General features: G+C 34.4%; 4 protein-coding genes across 4 annotated transcripts; all 4 read left to right on the forward strand.

Annotated features, from left to right (window-relative positions):
* Positions 1 to 18,632: 18,632 nt before the first annotated feature.
* Positions 18,633 to 19,481, forward strand: LOC113371418. The gene has a single exon (XM_026612047.1). The coding sequence runs from the start codon at positions 18,633 to 18,635 to the stop codon at positions 19,479 to 19,481; it is 849 nt and encodes a 282-aa protein (XP_026467832.1).
* Positions 19,482 to 21,336: 1,855 nt separating this feature from the next.
* LOC113371420 lies at positions 21,337 to 22,185 on the forward strand. The gene has a single exon (XM_026612048.1). The coding sequence runs from the start codon at positions 21,337 to 21,339 to the stop codon at positions 22,183 to 22,185; it is 849 nt and encodes a 282-aa protein (XP_026467833.1).
* Positions 22,186 to 24,040: 1,855 nt separating this feature from the next.
* On the forward strand, positions 24,041 to 24,889 carry LOC113371421. Its single transcript, XM_026612049.1, has one exon. The coding sequence runs from the start codon at positions 24,041 to 24,043 to the stop codon at positions 24,887 to 24,889; it is 849 nt and encodes a 282-aa protein (XP_026467834.1).
* Positions 24,890 to 26,447: 1,558 nt separating this feature from the next.
* Positions 26,448 to 27,296, forward strand: LOC113371422. The gene has a single exon (XM_026612051.1). It carries the CDS (start codon positions 26,448 to 26,450, stop codon positions 27,294 to 27,296), a length of 849 nt encoding a protein of 282 aa, XP_026467836.1.
* Positions 27,297 to 27,694: the final 398 nt, after the last annotated feature.

A 27,694-nucleotide genomic window follows, 5' to 3' on the forward strand; every position in this document is an offset into this window, starting at 1 on the left:
TATTTCCATTATAATTTACTTGATATATATCAAATGCAATGTAGGTTTTCCAATGACTGTTCTGGATGATGAAATAAATATTTCATGGTGGATAATAAATATATTAAAGACGAATAAAATATGTTCAGATGCTGTACAATGTTTTATCGAGTGATGATGTTATAAATAGGAAAGTTTATTTGCTTTTGTTATTGTTATAAAAAAATTTACTTGATATGTATTAATAAATATCTATTAAAAAAATAATCAATATTTATGACACTTTTGTGTTTTATAAATAATCATATTTTTAATGCAGTTATATATTTGTATCATTGTTTAATTTAATAAATCAATTTCCACAAAAACATTCTTAATAAATTTACGTATATGTTTATTTCAGAAATAAATAAATAAATAAATAAATTTCAGGTGTTTTATTGTTAAATAAATGACATTGATTTATACGTTATATTATTTCAACTTCAAATCTTCAAATATTTGTGTAATATTTCAACATCAGTTATAAGTTTCAGAATAATTCAATAATTAATAATTCTAAATGTTCACCAGCTCTCTGTCTAATGGTATATTACCTACCAACATTCAACAATTTGTAGGCAACATTGGTTCCAATTTGCCAAATATAGACCAATATAGACCAATGTTGGTTCCAAATGGCCAAATATAGACCAATATAGACCAATGTTGGTTTAACTATATGGCCTCAATATAAAAAATGTTCAATTTTTATGACCAGCCGATATTGGTTTCAAATTTGACCAATGTAGATTGTATATTGCTTGTAGATTCAGACCATATTAATTTCTACATGGGATACTTAATCAGTAATATAAAATCTCCTATTTTCTCGGTATTTTTACTAAAACTTCCAGATTGTTTTTACCGAAATAAAAATTTACCGCTATAATCAAGATGAGTGAGACCAACAATAATATAATATATATGAGAAAAACAGGGATAGTACTTCAATAAGATTCATTAATAGAAAATCTGGTGAAAGAAGACTTTTATCGTTTCTTGCCCATTAATCTTATTGCAGCAGTACAAATTTGCCAACAAACACGTTGTTTGAGAGGAAAAGAAGTCGTCATCCTGATATATGGATACAAACTTTACAAAAAAAAACAGAATAATAGGTTTGATATACAGGAATAGGGGAAAAAAATTAATGCCTTTTGTAATAAAAGCAGATGCCGTCAAAAGTGCAATCAAAAAATTCATTTGGATGTAAGAGAGGCCGTCATGAAGGCATTTTCTAGTCAATTGACCAAAATATTTTTTAAGAAGTTGTGTTAAACTAAACGAAATTAAAACAAGACACTCTACGAATGCAACAAAAAAGAAAGATTATATTCTTTTACATATTTCTTTCGAAAAGACAAATGTGATATACGCGTTTGCAAAACATATTTTATAGATACTTATCACGTTTGTGACGAGCAAATATTTAAATGTTGCTCTAAAATAGTTAGATATTTGGTTAAATTATCTAATTTTATTTTTAACAAACGTCAAAAAAACTATTCGTTTTCTCAAACTTTAAAAATTAAACTACTTGTCGTAAGGTCGTAATATTTCAGTAAGTTCTATAAGACCACGATATATGTCGTCAAAAAATCGGCTTAATTTTTTTTTCAACAGTTAATTACATGAAAACGGCTCGGTAGAAAACTAATCAGTATCATTCCCAACTAATATCTATCGAACAGTTTTTGATTTTTTAAAATCGATTCGGTAGTATAAGCTTAAATGTGAAAGAAAAGTTTAACACTTTTTTCCAAATTACGTCCTCATCGAGATAAATCAAATGGATTTTAAATTTCAGAAATCGGTTCAGGCGTATTTAAGAAAACGTCGATGAAATGTCTAATTTTGACAAGTAAAAAAAAAAACTATACCAATTTTTGCAAACTTCTTCGAATTTTTAAAATTAAACCAATTGTCGTAGAGCCGTAATATTTTAGTATGATCTAGAAGACTATGGTATCTACCGTAAAAAAATAATAATGAAAATCGTCGAAAAAAGTTTTTTTAACACTTTATTACAAGAAAACGGACCGGCCGATCTTTACCAAAAACTAATCAGCACGATTCCCAACCATTTCTTTCAAACAGTTTTTGAATTTTCAAAATCGATTTAGAATTGCGGGCTAAAACGTGGTCGTTTTTTTTTCACTTTTTTGCTATTTACAACCAATCGTCTCGGCCGATTGTCGCACAAAACTGACAAGCGATAGTCCTCATTGAGATACTTCGAATGGATTTTAAGTTTTTGAAATCGGTCCAGCCGTTTTCGAGAAAACGTCGATTTACGGCAAAAACGCACACACACACACACATACATTTTACAAATTTGGTGTCATTCGATTCAGAATGGCTTGAAACGTCGAGAAAACATAAAATCAGCAAATCGGATTTTTTGATAAAAACATAAACTTCTCCTTCGGAAAGTTAATATTCGAGGCTGAAGGAGCTCGTAGCCAAAAGACTTCCTTCATTCAAATGATTGAATCGCAACATCAGAAGCATTATTCGTTTTTTTTTGCCTGGAAAAAGCTTTAGCGTTGCCCAAACTGACCACATTTGTAGCTTATCATATGCAAAATCGAAATTTATATGTTTATAATTAGAGCACATTAAAAACATAATCCACATGTATGTTTGGTCAGAAACTGAAGAATCTCGTGGTTTTTAAGAAATTTCATCATGTTCAATAAGGTACATATAAACTCAAGCTACAAAATTAGGTAAACCAAAGTTATTGAATACTATATTGTATGAAACTTTGACGAAAAAATAATTGAGAGACACGATGGACTTATTACAATTCATTTACCCGGCTAATCATGAATACTACAAACACTTGACAGTAAATTTAAATGTCGAATCATCACATAATACAGCTAATGGAAAAGATATTATTTATAATATTACTGATCACAAATAATATATTATGATAGAACTGTCAACATTTATTTTTATGAAAAAGCATTAACACAATAAGATATGCTTTATTACTTTTTTGAACAAGAATTTCGTTTTTTTTTTTAGTGTAAGAATTAGCTTTATTACTTTTTTCAGTTGAAAACTTGATTAATTCCACTATTGACATCACAACTTTAACTTTAATTACAATTATCTACTCACTAGTATTAGTTATTAACTTTATATGCCGTCATATGTAAGATATATATGTATTTATATGTTCTAAGTTATATTTCTTAATTTATATAATAACAGAAATTTTTAAAAACAATATTAACTTTCGTTTAAAAACAACATTACTTTATCGTTTTTCTCCACTTTCTGCTATATAATAGATCATGGTATCTATCAGAATTTTTTTATAACTAGTTGGTATTGGTATTTTGCCTTGGGACAAGTTACATGAACTTTGCGATATGTTTGAATAATCGACTCAATAAATAAAAAATAAATTAATTTATGAGTCATTAATTATTTTTTCAACAGTTAATTACAAGAAAACGGCTCGGTAGATTTTCACCTGAAACTAATCAGTATATTTCCCAACTAATAATTTTAAAATCGATTCGGTAGTATGAGCTTAAATGTGGACGAAAAGTTTATTATGAACTAGAAGACTATTGTATCAATCGTCAAAAAATGATAATAAAAATCGTCAAAATACACTTTTTTAACACTTTATTACAAGAACACGACCCGGCCGATCTCTACCAAAAACTAATCAGCACGATTCCCCCCAACCAATATCTTTCGAACGGTTTTTGAATTTTCAGAATCGATTCGGAATTGCGGGCTAAAACGTGGACGAATTTTTTTTCACTTTTCCGCTATTTATGAAGAAACAACTTGGCCGATCGTCGCACAAAACTGACAAACGTTAGTCCTCATCGAGATACATCGAATGGGTTATAAATTTTTGAAATAGGTCCAGCCGTTTTTGAGAAAACGTCGATTTACGGCAAAAAATCTGTTCACTTACACATACACACACACTCATTCTTTTTCCAAATTTGGTCTCATTCGATGCAGAATAGTTTGAATCGTTGAGAAAACATAAAATTAGGGAATCAGATTTATTGAGGAAAATATAAACTTCACCTTCGGGAAGTTAAAAATTGTTATAATTTTTTTTTCAACAGCTAATTACAAGAAAACGGCTCGGTCGATCATTTTTCATACTTTTCCATATTTTTCCTACTTTTTCATATTTTTTCATTCAGTCACAAGCTACTTCCGTTTCAAGCTACGTGCTTTGCTTTTTGTTTTTGATTTTTTTTTTAACTCTTTGAATTCATAATATAAATATAAGTAATACTTTTTTGTGCATTTTTATTTAGTTATATATTTGTTTGCCATTAATGCTACGCAATTCTCAAAATGTAAATTTTACATTCAAATAATATTTAGTCTGCCTTCATTATTAGGCAAAATGTAATTTTCACAAACTTCTAAATAATTTTGTTTTAAACTTCCGAAAAAAAATATAAACATTTTCATAAATCAATAAGCAATTTTAATTAATAGGATTCAAGCATATAACTCGTGTCACATCTTACTGCTCGATTGTTACGCGGCAAAAATTAAAAACACGCAGAGTGTTATTTGTTGTTCGAATTTGAAATTCGAAATTCGAAGATTACCCACATATAGGGCTTTCTAAAATACTGGGATTCCATAATTCCGAATACCGGGATCAATATCGGTATTAATATAAAAATACTGATATTTTGCTATTACTAGAATTATGTTGAAAATTGAACTTACGCAATATGTTTTACACATACCAAGCCCAGTACGACGACATCGACAAGCAACATAAAGTGTTTGTTAATACTGAACGTCTTGAGACACAATGAATAGATATCGTTTATATAATAATTCAGAATGACTTGATGATGAACTTTAACTTTCTAATTCGCATGAGTAAATTAATTTTTAAACAAAATTAGGCTTTGAAATGCTGCTTACAACTATGGAACTGTTACCGGTTCCCCGAACTTGAAAACCATCTCCAGCACCGGTGCCAGAACCAAAACAGCGCTGGGGCCGAGTCCGGTTCAAAGCCCTACTATTTACGAAAAAAACGGCTCGGCTGTTCGTTCTCATCGAGATACATCGAATGGCCCTTAAATTGTTGAAATCAGTTCAGGCGTTCTTAAGAAAACGACGATTTAAGGCAAAAAATAAGTTTACGTGCACATACATACTTCTTCTAAATTTGGTCTTATTCAATCCATAATATCTTGAAACGCGGAGAAAACATAAAATTAGCGGATAGGATGTTTTTATAAAAACATAACCTTTTTCTTCGGGAAGTTAAAAACCAATTTGTTCTTATGGAGATGTTTAATTACGACGTTTCGGAAGCAGATACGTTCCATTATAAGGCTTTTTCTATCAAAACCCATTTTTCATATGAACTAACACTATTAATTACAATATTATTTTAAATATTCTGTAATCATCCTTATAAAATAAAATATAAAGGAATGGATTATGTACGAGAAGAAAGTAATAAGTAAATCATCATAATATATTTCATATCGCCAAAAAAAAAACAAAATTTTTTTTATTGGATTTATTGTTCGGAAAATAAACACATATCAATTTATCAAAAAATCCATAATTTACGCAATAAATTTATACATATACATTTATATATATATATATATATATATATATATATATATATATACAACACTCAGATTTTTAACACACACATTATTTAATAATTACAGACGTTTCGATACCATGGTATGCCTCTTCTTCATTGTAATTTCAAAACCAGTTACAGTCGATTGTCGACGAAAATTTATATTCGCACACATACACACACATGCATCCATTTTTTCTAAGGTATTTATAAAAACTTACTTATTGAAAAAAATATTTAAAGGTTTCATTGTGGTAAAAATTCATATGTTTGGCTTTCGATGCGGAATATTCACTCAAGTCAATGAAGCGTTTTGTGTCTGAACTTTTTTACTGTGCTCTAATTTGTATGAAATTTTGGAATTAGGTTCATCTTACTCTCAAGTTCAAAAGTGAAAATAATTTAAACTCCTTTGCCACTTCCCAGGAGGAAGACATTTCTTCAAAGTAGTGTATTTTTTTTTTCAAAATAACGTCGGATATCGATATAAGAACTAATTATATGAAGAAAATGTTTCATAATGTTTTTAAAAAAAGCTAATACTTTTCAAGTTACTGGCTACTGAAAATTCGTTTTTTTTGCAATTTTTTAATCGTTTTTTGCAAATATCTTTAAAAATATACATATTAACAAATTTCATGTAATTAACAAAATTGTATTAATTAAAATTTTAATAAATTGGTGTTTTATAATGTGTCCTTGATATATAGAAAAAAGCAAAGTCGTTTTTTTATTTTGTTCGAAATTTATTTGTTGTATTTGAAGCCGTCAAGTGGCGAGGTGTTGTATTTTATATGTATATATCATATATCATATTTTTATTATATTAATTTATATCAATAATTGAAACACTGCCTAATGTGTATAAGTATTTAATTTATTCAGAAATACAAAGTATACTTGAGGTATACTGACTCCTTCACCGAACGTAAAACAAAAGACGGTGAGCTTGCTTAGTTAATTTCATGTATTTATTACAATTTTGGCTAGATGTCAAGAGGACACCATAGTACTTTCCCCAAAATAAAGTTGCAACTATGGACGGCTATATGTCAAAAGAAAAGAAGTTAATTTTGTGTCATATGTTAAACGCAACTTTCTTTCTCAAAGTGTTCTTCGTAGGTTTCCTTGATGATTGCCTGTGATGTGAATATGAATCTGATTCACAATCAGTATCTGATTTGCTTATGTAAGCGGTTTTTAACCTTTCTACGGTGAAGTACTTTTCAGTGCCATTCATGCAGAGTTTGTAGATTCTGTCAGTAACTCGCTCTAGAATTTTATCACTACGCTCACTATAGGGTGGATCTAGAGGCTTCCGAATATGATCTGCTCTGAGGAATACATGTGTGCATCTGTCCATATCTTTCTAAATAAACTTTTTGCCCTCGTTGTGATGAGCAGTAGGTGTTGGTTTTAATGCACACATGATTCGCACATAATTTTCTTAAATTATTTGTGGATTTGTTAAATTAACAGATACATTGAAAAAATTACCGTGAAGTCTCAACGTAGTTCCGTAGACCATTTTTGCTGGTGATGCCTTTATGGCTTTCTTAAATGAGTTTCGTAGGCCAAGTAGTACATAAGGTAGTATCTTGATCCACGGTGCAGTGAAACACATCAGAGCAGCTTTCATTGTCCTATGCCAACGTTCCAAGAGTCCATTATTCTGAGGGTGGTAAGCTGTTGTACGTGCCTTCTTTGCTCCAACTGCCTAAGCCAAGGACTTAGCAGACTCAAATTGTGTGCCGAGACCAGAATTTAGTGTTATTGGGGTCCGAAACCTTGAAGTTCAGCAGAACAATGCTTGTATTATTGTATCATCTGTGATATCTATGAGTGGTATAGCTTTTGGCCATCATGTATACCTGTCTATAATTGTTAAACAATATAGAAAACCATTAGTATTTGCTAAGTAAATGATATCAATATGGATGTAAGAAAATCTTTTATCAGATACAGGAATGTGCATAGGATTGAAGCGGTTGTGCTTATGGACTTTGGACTTTTGACAGAAGATGTTTTGACGAGTCCAATTAACATAATGCTTCCAATTCGATGGACTACTTGAATGCAGTTTTTCGAAGGTTCTGCGAAAGATAAGATTTAACAAAATTAGACTCGATATTGCAATATATTGGAAAACAATGCAATGTCAATTTTTAGACTTTTATAAATGTTTCTTCATCTATACTCTGTTCAAAGCTTATTTCCTCAGCTGACAGTTTCATTGGCATTTTTATTGTGTTTATCCTTGAGCGTGGGTCTGCTACTATATTTTGATCACCTTTTACATATACAATTTCAGAGGAAAACTCAGATATATATTCTATTGTCATCTCTGTCTATCTGAAGCCTTCTCCAGTCTCTGCTGAATTGCATATGTGATTGGCTTGTGATCAGTCTTGATCTTCAAAATATCTTCCTTCTAGAATATATTCAAAATGCTATATTGTAGCAAAGATGCCAAGGAGCTCTCGATCATATGTTGAATACCTTTGCTCTGTTGCTGTTAACTTTCTGGAGTAGGAGCCAGAGAGCATCAATAGCCGTTGAAGAAGCATCCGTCACCAAGCAAATATTAGTTGAAGCATCTGGATATCAAAGTAGTGTTGCATTTGCAAGAGCTTTCATTACTACCTCAAAAGCCCGAAGAGATTCTGGGTTCCAGACTATTGGAGTCTTGCCTTTCTTCACTGAACTCCGTAGGTAATTGTTTAATGGTGATTGTATTCTTGCTGCTTTTGGTACCGACTTCCTGTAGTAATTTACCATTCCTAGAAACCTACGTAGTTCCAGAACAGCGGTTGATTGTGGAAAGTTTAAAATTTTGTCAACTCGGTGTGTTGATGGAGAATATGCACTAAGCTTGTACTCCAGAAAATCTACTTTATCCTTGCCAATGACGCATATTTCAATATTGATGAGTGCTCTTGCAGTCGACCAAACACTATTTCTAGATGACGCTAATGCTCTTGCATGCTCTCAGACATGACCAGGATGCCATTCACGTATATAAACACAAGACCAATATCTTGAAAAAATGTGATTAACGTATCGCCTAAAAGTTTTAGTAGAATTCTTTAATCCAAACGGCATGCAAAGATACTCTAACAATCCCCATGGGATTATAATGGCTGTCTTCTGAATGTCCTCTACATGCATTGTAACCTGATGATAAGATTTGGCGATTTAGGCTTTTTCTGCTGTAGCTTTTTCACTAAAAATCTTTCTGAACGTGGAAAAGAGGACTGTTTAATACTTAATTTGTGTGGTTCATTGGCGAGGGAAACATATTTTGTTAGTGGATTCTTAAACGGTTGCTGAGGATCTAATGTGGAGATGTTGACATTATCAGCTTTCAGAACTTTTCCATTAGAGATTGGGCCTGTAGTGGAGTCAATCAATCTTCTTCTTATAAGATCAATTAGGATGTTGTAGTGGCTAAGAAAGTCTGCACCGATTATAGCTGTTGCCACATCTGCAACGGTGAATTGCCAAGTAAAAGTTCTGCGTAGTGAAATATCCAGCTCTAATGTCCTGTTTCCATAAGTAGATATGCTACTGGAGTTGGCTGCAAACAGGATAAGATCTTTCTTGGCACGTCCGATTGCAAACTTGCTAGCTGGGAGCATTGAAAGAACCGATCCAGAGTCAATAAGGAATTGTATCCGCGATCTCCTGTCTGTTATACTCAATCGGAGCTCTGAGCAAACAGAATTTGTATCACCTTTATTGCACGCAGCTCCTGATGTTGTTGGCGGTACTAGTATTCCGGATTCAGCAGTGAATTAAATCGGCACGGTTCTATGCACTTATTTGCCTTCTCTCCAAACCTGTTTTGGTAATAACATACCTGGCAATAATAACAAGACTCAAATCATATCTTTTTGTACAAAAAATCGTTTATCCAATAATATTACTTTTTTAACTATCAGCATATAATTTTTCGCAAATATCAAAGTTTCTTGGTATTCACATTAATAATAATTTAAAGTGGTCTGATCATATCTCTATCTCACTATCACCAACTTTATCTAGAACATGTTTCATGTTGCGCACCCTAAAACCCAAACTTGATTTAAATTGCTTACTTTCAGTTTATTATAGAAACTTTTATTTTCACGTTTTATACGGCATTTAATTCTGGGGTTTTTCATCCGAACTATAATACCTAAAATATTTAAGCTTCAGAAAAGAGCTATTCGAATAATATTTTCCTTGGCCAGTAAAGCCTCCTGCAGACCCATATTTAAAAAAAACACAATATTCTTACTGTCCGATGCATTTTTCTGCTGATAATATTATCTTTCATCAGAAAGAGTTCGAAACTTTTTGATATGGCTTCGTCCTTCTCAAACTACAACACAACACACAAAACTTATGAAGGCGCGTACATATAAATTAGCCAGCTCTTTCAATACGATCGGCGGTTTAGTTATTTAGCTTATGAATAAACTTCCACTCAATATCTGAAACTATGACTGAATTTTCTCAATTTAATTTCAATAACTATTTTTTTGCATAATCCTTATCCTTTATCTATGTTTGATTTGATCGCCTGTATAACCATTTTTTTTTTATTTATTTTTTTTATTTTTATAATTTTATTTTTTAAATTTAATTATATTTTAATTTATTTTTATTAATATTTCTTTTTATTTATATATTTTTATTAATTTTTACTAGTTTCTTATTGTTATTTTATTAATTTAAATTTTTACGGTTTTAAATCAGTAGGGGGAAGTCCCGTAACGCCGGACAGCACCTAATACCGGACACTCTATTTAACACGTATTATTTAAGCGAGTATAAATCTTTTTACGGGGTGCGGGGTGCACACAGGTGCAAGATGACCCGCCAAGACTCACCTGTGGCTCACACGACTGGAACAACCCTTTGCTGTTTTAGGCGCAAAATCACGGCGTCATCTAAATATCAAGGGAAGTAAGTCTAGTGTATTTATGCATTTATATTTGAGTGGCATTCAATGATGAAAGTAGTACTTGATTGTTATCCGTAAAATGGTAGAATATTATTTGATATTTTAAACAATTTCAGTAGGTACCACTAAATGAACGAACATGCCTGTCCCTTAGCACCAGAGACTAAGTCGTCCCTTTGCAAACATTTAACATATTGATATTCCTTGTGAGAGTTGACGTAATTTATTTTAACCATTTAATTTTGTCCTGTATGAGAGCTAACGGTCATTACATACCCCCTTTTTTCGTATTTCCTAATCAAAGAATGAAAATCTTATGATGAATGCTCTAGCTGAGAGCATTGGTGTGGCCCAGCCAAAAGAGTGGATAATTAGTGATTTTTTTCTGCAATATCTAGGGATATTTATCAAACACAAATGTGCATACATTCTAGAGTGTGGAGATGGCTACATGCTTGCATGGCTTACATTTTCTTTTCAACGGGAAAAGAAAATTATGTAGGGTTTTAGCTAACGAGTTGTTGAGTGTCAAGGCTGTGGCGGGAATGAAACCTTCGGTTTCTAATTCCTTTCGTGCCTAAAGTTGATAACAAATTTGCAATTATTTTTCAAAACATACAAAAACTATCCAATAAACTTAATCAATTAGAAGTAGTTATAGATAATTATAAACCCCAAATATTATGTTTTGCTGAACACTGGTTAAATAAGTCGGATCTTGAATTAATCAAAATTAAAGGTTATAATTTATCTTCTCATTTCTGTAGAACTCAATATGGCCACGGAGGTGTGTGCATTTTTGTAAGTGATTTCATTCGTTATAAACCCGTTTATACTAATACTCTTCAAGTAGAAAAACTTTTTGAATATTGTGCTGTTGAAATTAATCTCTCAAATTACGTCGTGTGTCTTATATGCGTTTATCGATCACCTGACCAAAATGTTGATATGTTCATCTCGCTGATGTACGAATTGATTCATAACCTTTTTGATAAATATTCCAAAATCATTGTTTGCGGCGATTTTAATATACACTTTGATAAGCAATCGAAGCCATCCATTGAATTCAATTTGAATATGCAGTCTTTTGGTTTAACTCGTACTATACATGAACCTACTCGTTTTTCGCATCAATCTTCTTCTTGCATTGATAATTTTTTCACCAATTTAAAAGACTTTGATTTGCGTATTATAAATACCACTCTTTCAGACCATCGAGGCATAATATTAAATTTTTGTAATTTTTCAACTTCTAAATCTACCTTTATCTTACACAAACGTTATTTTGATGAATCAATGTCTTTCAACTTTCAACGATTTTCAAATGTCTTTTGGAAAAGGAATCATGGACCTTGCTCAACAAGTCCAAAGACTCAAATACAATGTTCGACAACTTTATTTCTACATTTTTATTCTACTTCAATCAAGCTTTTCCTCTTGTTAAGAAAACCGTTTGCCCAAAAAATAATACTTCAAGTCCTTGGCTAACTAAAGGGTTGAGAATTTCACTTAAAAGATTAGCATTTCTTGAGAGATTATCGGTACATAATGATAACATGGCTTTTATAGTTTATTTTTTTAAATATAGGGCAATTTTAAATGATCTAATCAATTTAGCGAAGATTAAATTCAACGAAAACTTGATTTTTAATTCAGCAAATAAACAGAAAACAATTTGGTCCCTAATTAACTCGGAAATCAACACGAAACCTAAATCTTCACAGATTGATTGTCTTACAATTAACGGCGACAAGATTATTGATAAGGTAGTCATATCTAATAAATTTAATCACTTTTTTGTCACCAAAGCGTCTAAATTAACAAGCGCAATCGACTCGATCACCACTAGTTCGACTAAATCTTTATCCGCGCGAAATAATTCTACATTCGTTCTTTATCCTGTAAATTTAGAAGAATTAAAGCAAACCTTTCTATCGATAAAAGTTACTAGTTCAGCGGGTCCGGATCAGATACCTAGTCTTATTCTTAAAGAATTCTATCCCTTTTTCATAGATAAATTTATGTTATGTTTAAATAAATGCTTCGATGAAGGAATATTTCCATCCCACCTCAAGCATTCAAAGATTTTTCCACTTCATAAGAAAAATAATAAAGACGATGTAAATAATTACCGTCCCATTTCCCTCTTGAACTCCTTCGATAAAATAATTGAAAAAATCTTGCATACTAGATTAACGTCTTTTCTCAATAAATATAATACTTTGTTAAAGAATCAGCATGATTTCCGAAAGAACCATTCTACTTCCCACTCAATTTATAATTTAGTTCATAACATCATTGACTCCTTTGAAGAAGCCACATATTGTACTGCGATATTTTGCAATCTGTCCAAAGCTTTTGATAGTATTTCTCATTAAAGACTTCTTAACAAATTAGAAAATTGTGGTATTCGCGGACGTTCGCTCAAACTATTTGAATCTTATCTGTCTAATCGAACACAAAGCGTTTACTTAAATAACGATCACGAGCAAATAATTTCGGAAAAATTGACAAGTACATTGGGCGTGCCCCAAGGATCAATTTTAGGGCCTCTCTTATTTCTCATATATATTAATGACTAGCTGACCCGGCAAACGTTGTTTTGCTAAATAAGGTATATTCTAAACCATTTCTAGAGAATCAAAAATATTAACACTTTAAGTGCATAACGATGTGTTGTTTGGATGCTGTATACAATAAGGTATTTTAAAAACAATAAACACCATTAGTTTGTCTATATTTTGTCAATAAAATCAAACTGCAAGTTTTATTCACTTTTTATAGAAAACACCATATAATCCAATCCGAATCTTTTTTGGTCTTTCGGCAATTACGTTTCAAGTTTTTCAGATTCTTTTTAGATTCAGGATTTTGTGTATAATTGTAAATAATACTACTGAGCTTATACAAAATTTTCAAATTTTTGCGAGGAGAGATAAAAAATAAATTAAGTATTTCTTCTTTGACCTGCTTTTTGAAAAGTTTCAAGTTACATTCGATGAATTAAAGTAAATTTAATAAAAAGTATATATGTAGAACAGGGCGAGACACAAAGGTCCAATTTGACTTTGAGCAAATATAAACTATATTGTGAAAACCATAACAATTATATCACAACAAATAACACATATCAAACGAACAATTATCTGACTACGTTCAGTAAACTGACTTCTACTTCATCATTGTAGAAATGTGCTCTTTTGATGCCTTTCAAAAATTTGTTATCTATACCTTTTTATCCTATATGCAGGGTAACTTGTAACAGGCAGGTGGCAAAAGGTTTAAAGCCTTATTATAATTTTAAAGGTATTTTACAAAATAATTACATTTTTAACTAATGCTAAAACTACCAACGGAAAAAAATACTTTTATTATGGATTTTCAAAGATTACCGTTTATCTCCCCCATTTCAAAGATTATCGTTTTCAAATTAAGTTTGTAGCTGGCTATACATCTTTTTTCCTCTACTTTCAAATATTGTTGTTAAACAATGCTTAACTTTACTGATTTTTGGCACATCGGTGGTGGACCTTTTTAATCCCGGACCTTCATATATTACTATATATTCTGCGACAAATTATAACTGGAAAAATGTTATTCGACAAAATGTCAATTTGATCGATACCAAATTTAGATTCTGAATTTAAATAACATAAATAAAAAATAAAATAACCTAGAAAATGTTTTATAAATACCAATGAGTATATAATTATACAAATGAGATCTTTCAGAGCACCGTGTTTGAGAAAAATATGCCAAAAAGTGCATTTTCATATTAACATTTCAAAAAAGTTGATATTTTGAGTCTCTAGTAACACTTGCTGCCCGTTTACTAACGTTTTTGTATATAAATAAAACTACAAACAAAACTACTTACTACAAATTTATCATAATTAAATAATATTCGCGTAAAACATCCTATTAAACGTAATTGAACATCATCTGTCAAAAGCGTTTGACATTTCACGAAATTGCCACCGTCAATTGTTTTATTTAAATTACGCTTCAACAAAAATTTCCAAATTAAAAATGTAAAGTTTCTACGCGGATTTGAAATAATTTCTCACCTTTTGGACTTTCTCTGGATTGGCACGAATTTTTCAAGACTAAGACTGGCCAAATCGATTCAGCCGTTTTCGAGTTTTATTCGGACATTCGAAAGAGAGCTCCATTTTTATATATAAGATTTACCTCATTGTACAAATCTTTGTGATTATATTCTTTTTGCGGATGATACCAGCGTTATCATCAAGGCCAAATCTCTTAATGAATTACAACATAAATTAAGCGTGATTATGTCAGAAATAACGAAATGGTTTTGTGAAAATAATCTAGTCCTCAATAATGATAAGACCCAAATAATATCTTTTTGTACAAAAAATCGTTTATCCAATAATATTACTTCTATAACCATCAATAATTCAGCATATAATTTTTCGCAAGTATCAAAGTTCATTGGTATTTATATTAATAATAATTTAAAGTGGTCTGATCATATCTCTATCTCACTATCACAAACTTTATCTAGAACATGTTTCATGTTGCGCACCCTGAAACCTAAACTTGGTTTAAATTGCTTACTTTCAGTTTATTATAGCAACTTTTATTCTCACGTTTCATACGGCATTCAATTCTGGGGTTTTTCATCCAAACTAATTAAAATATTTAAGCTTCAGAAAAGAGCTATCCGAATAATTTTTTCCTTGCCCAGTAAAGCCTCCTGCAGACCCGTATTTAAAAAATACAATATTCTAACAGTCCCATGCATTTTTCTGCTGGTAACATTAACTTTCATCAAAAACAATTCGAAACTTTTTGATATGGCTTCGTCCTCAAATTACAACACTAGACACAAACTTATTAAGGCGCGTACGTATAAATTAGCCAGCTCTTTCAATACGATCGACGGTTAGGTATTCAGCTTATGAATAAACTTCCACTCAATATCCGAAACTTAGACAGTAAAAAATTTCATGCTTCCCTAGTTAAACTTTTTAAAGACTTAGTTTTTTATGATATTACTGAATTTTCTCAATATGATTTCAATAACTATTTTTTTGCATAATCCTTATTCTGTATCTATGACCATTTGATTGCCTGTACAACCATTTTATATATATATATATATATATATATTTATATATATATATATATATATATATATTTCTCATTTTTTCATTGCTATTTTATTAATTTAAATTTTTTACGGCTTTAGAGTATAACTTTCAACCATGTGCAAGAATTTTGAGCTTGACTGGTGGTCAAATAGACTTTAATATGATGCACTTGATGATGAACATTGTATTTAATTTTCAGCTCTTTTTTTCAGAAGCGAAATTCGTGCAGCTACTATGATTATTATATAATTACTATCCTTTTAATATTAACTATGAATAAGCTTAACAAGAGCCTGAAATAATATCCATTATTATTGATTACGGCTTGCTTATGAATAAATAAATAAATAAATAAATAAATATACCATATGTCATCAATGCAGGTTATTTTGAAATGTCCGGTACTAGGTGCCACTGTTTAAGATCATATTTTTTGATACCAAAGTTTGATTGACAGTATTAATTATTTTGTAGCAAACATTGCTGTTTTGTTAATTTAGTTTGATTTCTAACTTTGTTATCTAACATAAACCATAAATTAATAAACATTTCGTAAAATATTTTTTGACTTATTTATAAATAACCTTAGGTGTTCGCCACTAGGGGACTTCCCCCTATAACGTTCAACCTTCTGCAAGAAGTTTAAGCTTGACTGGTGGTTTAACTGACTTTAATATGATGAACTTGAAAATGAACATTGTATTTAATGTTCGAATGCTTTTTTCAGAAACTAAATTTGTGCAGCTACTATGATTATTATAAAATTACTATGCTGTTATTATTAATTATGAATAAGCTTGACAAGAGATTGAAATAATATCTATTATTATTGTTTACGGCTTACTTTAGAACAAATAAATAAAGTAAAATATATTGAGTCCGATCGGTCTTGTAATCTTGAGACTTGTTTGTTGTGGACATCACATATAATCATATACCACAGGCATCTAATAGTCTGCCAGCCATTTCTCCAATAGCTTGTAGCCCAACATTACTAAAGATAAAAAACATTGGACAAATATGTTGTGGCAGTCTGCCCAGCCACAGAGTGTGTACACTCTCGTCGCTTACTTCATTATTTGCAAGGTCCACCTTTTTGCGAAACAACTGTGATGGCTTCATGTCACCTAGTGTGAAGTTATTTAATAATTTATCCACCTGTTCAGACCAAGATTCGTACACTTTGGAATTATTGTTTTCAAAACATTGGACTTATCTTTAGCATGTAACTCCGTAATACGTTTGCTATTAAGTGCAACGTATTTCTGCCTAGATCTCGTTGCACCACCATATATTTTGTATCAGATTTCAGCTCGTGCTCCTTTTTTTGAGGGACTCACCAATTACATATGGTTGCTCTATATTATTAAGTATTTAATTTAATCAGAAATACAAAGTATTTGCTAGAGGTGTATTGACTTTTTGAACAAATGACGAAGAAATTGCTTAGTTAATTTCATGTAGTTTTTGAAACTATGACTACATATACATATATATATATATATATATATATATATATATATATATGTCTTATATATAAAAATTGAGCTCTCTTTCAAATGTCCGAATAAAACTCGAAAACGGCTGAATCGATTTGGCCAGTCTAAGTCTTGAAAAATTCGTGCCAATCCAGAGAAAGTTCAAAATGTGAGAAATTATTTCGAATCCGCGTAGAAACTTTACATTTTTAATTTGAAAATTTTTGTAGAAGCGTAATTTAAATAAAACAATGGACGGTGGCAATTTCGTGAAATGTCAAACGCTTTTGACAGATGATGTTCAATTACGTTTAATAGGATGTTTTACGCGAATATTATTTATTTATGATAAATTTGTAGTAAGTAGTTTTGTTTGTAGTTTTATTTATATACAAAAACGTCAGTAAACGGGCCGCAAGTGTTACTAGAGACTCAAAATATAAACTTTTTTGATATGTTAATATGAAAATGCACTTTTTGGCATATTTTTCTCAAACACGGTGCTCTGAAAGATCTCATTTGTATAATTATTTTATTTATATTTATAAAACATTTTCTAGGTTATATTATTTTTTATTTATCTTATTTAAATTCAGAACCTAAATTTGGTATCGATCAAATGGACATTTTGTCGAATAACATTTTTCCAGTTATAATTTCCCAGAATTTATCGCAGATAGTAATATATGAAGGTCCGGGATTAAAAAGGTCCACCACCGATGTGCCAAAAATCAGTAAAGTTAAGCATTGTTCAACAACAATATTTGAAAGTAGAGGAAAAAAGATGTATAGCCAGCTACAAACTTGATTTGAAAATGATAATCTTGAAATGGGGGAGATAAACGGTAATTTTTGAAAATCCATAATAAAAGTATTTTCTTCCGTTGGTAGTTTTAGCATTAGTTAAAAATGTAATTATTTTGTAAAATACCTTTAAAATCATAATAAGGCTTTAAACCTTTTGCCACCTGCCCGTTACAAGTTACCACGCATATAGGATAAAAAGGTCTAGATAACAAATTTTTGGAAGGCATCAAACAAGCATGCAGCGACACTAGCTCTCCTACTATTGAAAAATAGTAGTGAAGAGCTACACTAGCCTGCACACTATTAGGGACCCTAATGTGTGGAGGGGGTCAGGCTACCAGGTATATAACCAAAGCAGCTACCGTCCTCGATCTCTTTTCTCTTCTACTGGTCGAGCAGGCAACACCTAGGAAAACTACGGAGTCCAACCGAGGAATACCAAGAATACCGGAATTCAACCAAGAAGATTTTGTAAATTATTATAATTTTGTAATAAACTTTATTTTTCATTTATAGTGTCTTGATTTTTATATGTGGGACCACCCCACATAATTGGTGACCCCGACGCTGAATTGGACCACATAATTGGTGTGAGCTGAATTACTATAGAGCACTATCCGTACAGAAGACAATAAAAAACAATGAATAAAGACATGCAGGACACTAAAGGGGAACCGGATGCAATCTCACGCACACTGCATCTACCGCCATTTTTAAGTGAGAAACCGACATTGTGGTTCACAATAGCCGAAGCAATATTTTCTCGATGCCGCATCATCAATGACCTGGCTAAATATGAATTTGTAATAGCTCAGCTAGATTGCAAATATCTACTCAAGATAGAGGACGTGATAAATTCTCCGCCTGCAGAGAACAAATACATAAAACTAAAGGAGGAATTAATCAAAAGGCTATCAATTTCCGAACGGCAAAGGATAAGACAATTACTTTTGCAAGAAGAACTTGGTGATCGAAGTCCTTCTCAGTTCCTACGTCACCTTCGTTCATTGGTCGGAACAACTACAGTCGACAATTCACTCCTACGAGAAATCTGGATTCAACGACTACCGGCACAGACTCAACAAATATTGCAAACCCAGATCAATGGAGACCTAGAAGAACTTGCATCGCTCGCCGACAAAATATGTGAGATTGCACAACCGCCAGTAGTCGCAGCAACTAGTAACAACCAACAGCAAGACATCATACAAAAACTAATTGATAAAAATGATCAACTAACACAGCGTGTGGAAGATCTTACAGAGCAATTAGCCAAGTTAACCTATCGTAGCAGACTCAACCTATCAGCAAATAGAAACTGTAGCCCATTTCGACAAGACAGGTCTAACCACTTCTTCAGGCCGAGAAGTACTTCTAGATCGTGCAACCGAAAAACATTCTGTTGGTACCACGCCAAATTCGGAAAGAAGGCAAGAAAATGCGAGAGTCATTGTTCGTTCAGAGAGGAAAACTCCAACGGCAAGGAGTGATGGCGACCTATCCTTGCTCTTCATCAAGCCGTCGCCTCTTCATAAGTGATCGCAGAACTAAGGTACAGTTTTTGGTCGACACAGGTTCAGACGTTTGCGTGTATCCAAGGCGCTTAACTGCTAAACCTAATCCTCAACTAAACTATACTTTGTCTGCAGCCAATGGAACCAACATACGCACGTACGGGGATATTATTTTACAATTAGATTTTGGACTAAGAAGAAATTTTACTTGGAGATTCATCGTAGCAGACGTAACAATGCCTATACTTGGAGCAGACTTTATGGCGTACTACAATATCATTATCGATATAAAGAATTCTCGTCTACATGACAACCTGACATCACTGTCATCTCCAGGATGTGTCACATTCTCTCGGATACAAAGTGTCAAGTCTATATTTGGAGATAGTGCTTACAATAAATTATTAGCTGATTTTCCATCCATCACCAGACCATCAGGCTTGTGTCAAGAAAGCAAACACAAAACATTTCATTATATCAGAACCACTCCAGGACCTCCAGTTTCTTCTGGACCACGGCGCCTCAAGCCAGAATTACTTCGCGTAGCCAAAGAAGAATTTAAGAATATGGTAGAATTAGGCATTGCAAGACCCTCCGATAGTTCTTGGTCTTCACCTCTACATCTGGCACAGAAAAAGGATTCGACGTGGCGTCCATGCGGAGATTATCGGCTACTCAACTCACGCACAATTCCAGACAAATATCCTGTTCGTCATATTGCGGACTACGCCCATAATTTAGCAGGATGTACTATATTTTCAGTGATCGACTTAGTAAAAGCTTTTCAGCAAATTCCAGTCCATCCTGATGACATTGCAAAAACAGCAATAATAACACCATTTGGGCTGTATGAATTCCCGTATATGACTTTTGGACTGAGGAATGCAGCACAAACATTTCAGCGATTTATAGATGACGTTACACAAGGTCTGGATTTTTGTTACGCATACCTAGATGATATTCTTATATCATCTACATCGCTAAAAGAACACCAAGATCATCTCCGCCAATTATTTGAACGCCTGAAAGACCACGGCGTTGTCATAAATCCAGCAAAATGCGTATTAGGTGCACCCAAAGTTACATTTCTTGGTTATGAAATTTCTAAAGATGGAACTTTGCCACCACAAGACCGTATCAACGATCTCCAAGAATATCCGCTACCGGCAACCTACTCAAAGCTGCGACGCTTCATAGGAATGATTAATTATTATCGAAGGTTTATTCCTCACATAGCTGAATTTCTTGCTCCGCTACACAAGCTGCTCTCAGGATCTACCAAATCTGGATCACAACCAATTTCTTGGACCCCACAGCTTCAAGATAACTTCGAGACTTGTAAGAAAGAATTGGCTAAAGCAACATTACTAGCACACCCAGTTCCAAATGCTCAAACAGCATTATTTAGCGATGTATCTAACCATTCTATCGGTGCAGTATTGAAGTGCAGTATTGAAAAATAGTAGTAAAGAGCTACACTAGCCTGCACACTATTAGGGACCCTAATGTGTGGAGGGGGTCAGGCTACCAGGTATGTAACCAAAGCAGCTACCGTCCTCGATCTCTTTTCTCTTCTACTGGTCGAGCAGGCAACACCTAGGAAAACTACGGAGTCCAACCGAGGAATACCAAGAATACCGGAATTCAACCAAGAAGATTTTGTAAATTATCATAATTTTGTAATAAACTTTATTTTTCATTTATAGTGTCTTGATTTTTATATGTGGGACCACCCCACATAATTGGTGACCCCGACGCTGAATTGGACCACATAATTGGTGTGAGCTGAATTACTATAGAGCACTATCCGTACAGAAGACAATAAAAAACAATGAATAAAGACATGCAGGACACTAAAGGGGAACTGGATGCAATCTCACGCACACTGCATCTACCGCCATTTTTAAGTGAGAAACCGACATTGTGGTTCACAATAGCCGAAGCAATATTTTCTCGATGCCGCATCATCAATGACCTGGCTAAATATGAATTTGTAATAGCTCAGCTAGATTGCAAATATCTACTCAAGATAGAGGACGTGATAAATTCTCCGCCTGCAGAGAACAAATACATAAAACTAAAGGAGGAATTAATCAAAAGGCTATCAATTTCCGAACGGCAAAGGATAAGACAATTACTTTTGCAAGAAGAACTTGGTGATCGAAGTCCTTCTCAGTTCCTACGTCACCTTCGTTCATTGGTCGGAACAACTACAGTCGACAATTCACTCCTACGAGAAATCTGGATTCAACGACTACCGGCACAGACTCAACAAATATTGCAAACCCAGATCAATGGAGACCTAGAAGAACTTGCATCGCTCGCCGACAAAATATGTGAGATTGCACAACCGCCAGTAGTCGCAGCAACTAGTAACAACCAACAGCAAGACATCATACAAAAACTAATTGATAAAAATGATCAACTAACACAGCGTGTGGAAGATCTTACAGAGCAATTAGCCAAGTTAACCTATCGTAGCAGACTCAACCTATCAGCAAATAGAAACTGTAGCCCATTTCGACAAGACAGGTCTAACCACTTCTTCAGGCCGAGAAGTACTTCTAGATCGCGCAACCGAAAAACATTCTGTTGGTACCACGCCAAATTCGGAAAGAAGGCAAGAAAATGCGAGAGTCATTGTTCGTTCAGAGAGGAAAACTCCAACGGCAAGGAGTGATGGCGACCTATCCTTGCTCTTCATCAAGCCGTCGCCTCTTCATAAGTGATCGCAGAACTAAGGTACAGTTTTTGGTCGACACAGGTTCAGACGTTTGCGTGTATCCAAGGCGCTTAACTGCTAAACCTAATCCTCAACTAAACTATACTTTGTCTGCAGCCAATGGAACCAACATACGCACGTACGGGGATATTATTTTACAATTAGATTTTGGACTAAGAAGAAATTTTACTTGGAGATTCATCGTAGCAGACGTAACAATGCCTATACTTGGAGCAGACTTTATGGCGTACTACAATATCATTATCGATATAAAGAATTCTCGTCTACATGACAACCTGACATCACTGTCATCTCCAGGATGTGTCACATTCTCTCGGATACAAAGTGTCAAGTCTATATTTGGAGATAGTGCTTACAATAAATTATTAGCTGATTTTCCATCCATCACCAGACCATCAGGCTTGTGTCAAGAAAGCAAACACAAAACATTTCATTATATCAGAACCACTCCAGGACCTCCAGTTTCTTCTGGACCACGGCGCCTCAAGCCAGAATTACTTCGCGTAGCCAAAGAAGAATTTAAGAATATGGTAGAATTAGGCATTGCAAGACCCTCCGATAGTTCTTGGTCTTCACCTCTACATCTGGCACAGAAAAAGGATTCGACGTGGCGTCCATGCGGAGATTATCGGCTACTCAACTCACGCACAATTCCAGACAAATATCCTGTTCGTCATATTGCGGACTACGCCCATAATTTAGCAGGATGTACTATATTTTCAGTGATCGACTTAGTAAAAGCCTTTCAGCAAATTCCAGTCCATCCTGATGACATTGCAAAAACAGCAATAATAACACCATTTGGGCTGTATGAATTCCCGTATATGACTTTTGGACTGAGGAATGCAGCACAAACATTTCAGCGATTTATAGATGACGTTACACAAGGTCTGGATTTTTGTTACGCATACCTAGATGATATTCTTATATCATCTACATCGCTAAAAGAACACCAAGATCATCTCCGCCAATTATTTGAACGCCTGAAAGACCACGGCGTTGTCATAAATCCAGCAAAATGCGTATTAGGTGCACCCAAAGTTACATTTCTTGGTTATGAAATTTCTAAAGATGGAACTTTGCCACCACAAGACCGTATCAACAATCTCCAAGAATATCCGCTACCGGCAACCTACTCAAAGCTGCGACGCTTCATAGGAATGATTAATTATTATCGAAGGTATATTCCTCACATAGCTGAATTTCTTGCTCCGCTACACAAGCTGCTCTCAGGATCTACCAAATCTGGATCACAACCAATTTCTTGGACCCCACAGCTTCAAGATAACTTCGAGACTTGTAAGAAAGAATTGGCTAAAGCAACATTACTAGCACACCCAGTTCCAAATGCTCAAACAGCATTATTTAGCGATGTATCTAACCATTCTATCGGTGCAGTATTGAAGTGCAGTATTGAAAAATAGTAGTAAAGAGCTACACTAGCCTGCACACTATTAGGGACCCTAATGTGTGGAGGGGGTCAGGCTACCAGGTATATAACCAAAGCAGCTACCGTCCTCGATCTCTTTTCTCTTCTACTGGTCGAGCAGGCAACACCTAGGAAAACTACGGAGTCCAACCGAGGAATACCAAGAATACCGGAATTCAACCAAGAAGATTTTGTAAATTATCATAATTTTGTAATAAACTTTATTTTTCATTTATAGTGTCTTGATTTTTATATGTGGGACCACCCCACATAATTGGTGACCCCGACGCTGAATTGGACCACATAATTGGTGTGAGCTGAATTACTATAGAGCACTATCCGTACAGAAGACAATAAAAAACAATGAATAAAGACATGCAGGACACTAAAGGGGAACCGGATGCAATCTCACGCACACTGCATCTACCGCCATTTTTAAGTGAGAAACCGACATTATGGTTCACAATAGCCGAAGCAATATTTTCTCGATGCCGCATCATCAATGACCTGGCTAAATATGAATTTGTAATAGCTCAGCTAGATTGCAAATATCTACTCAAGATAGAGGACGTGATAAATTCTCCGCCTGCAGAGAACAAATACATAAAACTAAAGGAGGAATTAATCAAAAGGCTATCAATTTCCAAACGGCAAAGGATAAGACAATTACTTTTGCAAGAAGAACTTGGTGATCGAAGTCCTTCTCAGTTCCTACGTCACCTTTGTTCATTGGTCGGAACAACTACAGTCGACAATTCACTCCTACGAGAAATCTGGATTCAACGACTACCGGCACAGACTCAACAAATATTGCAAACCCAGATCAATGGAGACCTAGAAGAACTTGCATCGCTCGCCGACAAAATATGTGAGATTGCACAACCGCCAGTAGTCGCAGCAACTAGTAACAACCAACAGCAAGACATCATACAAAAACTAATTGATAAAAATGATCAACTAACACAGCGTGTGGAAGATCTTACAGAGCAATTAGCCAAGTTAACCTATCGTAGCAGACTCAACCTATCAGCAAATAGAAACTGTAGCCCATTTCGACAAGACAGATCTAACCACTTCTTCAGGCCGAGAAGTACTTCTAGATCGCGCAACCGAAAAACATTCTGTTGGTACCACGCCAAATTCGGAAAGAAGGCAAGAAAATGCGAGAGTCATTGTTCGTTCAGAGAGGAAAACTCCAACGGCAAGGAGTGATGGCGACCTATCCTTGCTCTTCATCAAGCCGTCGCCTCTTCATAAGTGATCGCAGAACTAAGGTACAGTTTTTGGTCGACACAGGTTCAGACGTTTGCGTGTATCCAAGGCGCTTAACTGCTAAACCTAATCCTCAACTAAACTATACCATCACCAGACCATCAGGCTTGTGTCAAGAAAGCAAACACAAAACATTTCATTATATCAGAACCACTCCAGGACCTCCAGTTTCTTCTGGACCACGGCGCCTCAAGCCAGAATTACTTCGCGTAGCCAAAGAAGAATTTAAGAATATGGTAGAATTAGGCATTGCAAGACCCTCCGATAGTTCTTGGTCTTCACCTCTACATCTGGCACAGAAAAAGGATTCGACGTGGCGTCCATGCGGAGATTATCGGCTACTCAACTCACGCACAATTCCAGACAAATATCCTGTTCGTCATATTGCGGACTACGCCCATAATTTAGCAGGATGTACTATATTTTCAGTGATCGACTTAGTAAAAGCCTTTCAGCAAATTCCAGTCCATCCTGATGACATTGCAAAAACAGCAATAATAACACCATTTGGGCTGTATGAATTCCCGTATATGACTTTTGGACTGAGGAATGCAGCACAAACATTTCAGCGATTTATAGATGACGTTACACAAGGTCTGGATTTTTGTTACGCATACCTAGATGATATTCTTATATCATCTACATCGCTAAAAGAACACCAAGATCATCTCCGCCAATTATTTGAACGCCTGAAAGACCACGGCGTTGTCATAAATCCAGCAAAATGCGTATTAGGTGCACCCAAAGTTACATTTCTTGGTTATGAAATTTCTAAAGATGGAACTTTGCCACCACAAGACCGTATCAACGATCTCCAAGAATATCCGCTACCGGCAACCTACTCAAAGCTGCGACGCTTCATAGGAATGATTAATTATTATCGAAGGTTTATTCCTCACATAGCTGAATTTCTTGCTCCGCTACACAAGCTGCTCTCAGGATCTACCAAATCTGGATCACAACCAATTTCTTGGACCCCACAGCTTCAAGATAACTTCGAGACTTGTAAGAAAGAATTGGCTAAAGCAACATTACTAGCACACCCAGTTCCAAATGCTCAAACAGCATTATTTAGCGATGTATCTAACCATTCTATCGGTGCAGTATTGAAGTGCAGTATTGAAAAATAGTAGTAAAGAGCTACACTAGCCTGCACACTATTAGGGACCCTAATGTGTGGAGGGGGTCAGGCTACCAGGTATGTAACCAAAGCAGCTACCGTCCTCGATCTCTTTTCTCTTCTACTGGTCGAGCAGGCAACACCTAGGAAAACTACGGAGTCCAACCGAGGAATACCAAGAATACCGGAATTCAACCAAGAAGATTTTGTAAATTATCATAATTTTGTAATAAACTTTATTTTTCATTTATAGTGTCTTGATTTTTATATGTGGGACCACCCCACATAATTGGTGACCCCGACGCTGAATTGGACCACATAATTGGTGTGAGCTGAATTACTATAGAGCACTATCCGTACAGAAGACAATAAAAAACAATGAATAAAGACATGCAGGACACTAAAGGGGAACTGGATGCAATCTCACGCACACTGCATCTACCGCCATTTTTAAGTGAGAAACCGACATTGTGGTTCACAATAGCCGAAGCATTATTTTCTCGATGCCGCATCATCAATGACCTGGCTAAATATGAATTTGTAATAGCTCAGCTAGATTGCAAATATCTACTCAAGATAGAGGACGTGATAAATTCTCCGCCTGCAGAGAACAAATACATAAAACTAAAGGAGGAATTAATCAAAAGGCTATCAATTTCCGAACGGCAAAGGATAAGACAATTACTTTTGCAAGAAGAACTTGGTGATCGAAGTCCTTCTCAGTTCCTACGTCACCTTCGTTCATTGGTCGGAACAACTACAGTCGACAATTCACTCCTACGAGAAATCTGGATTCAACGACTACCGGCACAGACTCAACAAATATTGCAAACCCAGATCAATGGAGACCTAGAAGAACTTGCATCGCTCGCCGACAAAATATGTGAGATTGCACAACCGCCAGTAGTCGCAGCAACTAGTAACAACCAACAGCAAGACATCATACAAAAACTAATTGATAAAAATGATCAACTAACACAGCATGTGGAAGATCTTACAGAGCAATTAGCCAAGTTAACCTATCGTAGCAGACTCAACCTATCAGCAAATAGAAACTGTAGCCCATTTCGACAAGACAGGTCTAACCACTTCTTCAGGCCGAGAAGTACTTCTAGATCGCGCAACCGAAAAACATTCTGTTGGTACCACGCCAAATTCGGAAAGAAGGCAAGAAAATGCGAGAGTCATTGTTCGTTCAGAGAGGAAAACTCCAACGGCAAGGAGTGATGGCGACCTATCCTTGCTCTTCATCAAGCCGTCGCCTCTTCATAAGTGATCGCAGAACTAAGGTACAGTTTTTGGTCGACACAGGTTCAGACGTTTGCGTGTATCCAAGGCGCTTAACTGCTAAACCTAATCCTCAACTAAACTATACTTTGTCTGCAGCCAATGGAACCAACATACGCACGTACGGGGATATTATTTTACAATTAGATTTTGGACTAAGAAGAAATTTTACTTGGAGATTCATCGTAGCAGACGTAACAATGCCTATACTTGGAGCAGACTTTTTGGCGTACTACAATATCATTATCGATATAAAGAATTCTCGTCTACATGACAACCTGACATCACTGTCATCTCCAGGATGTGTCACATTCTCTCGGATACAAAGTGTCAAGTCT

This window comes from Ctenocephalides felis, unplaced genomic scaffold, assembly GCF_003426905.1.
Source record: "Ctenocephalides felis isolate EL2017-DRISC unplaced genomic scaffold, ASM342690v1 CF-g0.4_SCAFFOLD_01492, whole genome shotgun sequence".
NCBI lineage: Eukaryota > Metazoa > Arthropoda > Insecta > Siphonaptera > Pulicidae > Ctenocephalides > Ctenocephalides felis.

Coding starts and splice junctions, on each gene's coding strand:
- LOC113371418 (XM_026612047.1), top strand. CDS start 18,633: ATGAATAAAGACATGCAGGACACTAAAGGGGAACCGGATGCAATCTCA.
- LOC113371422 (XM_026612051.1), top strand. CDS start 26,448: ATGAATAAAGACATGCAGGACACTAAAGGGGAACTGGATGCAATCTCA.
- LOC113371420 (XM_026612048.1), top strand. CDS start 21,337: ATGAATAAAGACATGCAGGACACTAAAGGGGAACTGGATGCAATCTCA.
- LOC113371421 (XM_026612049.1), top strand. CDS start 24,041: ATGAATAAAGACATGCAGGACACTAAAGGGGAACCGGATGCAATCTCA.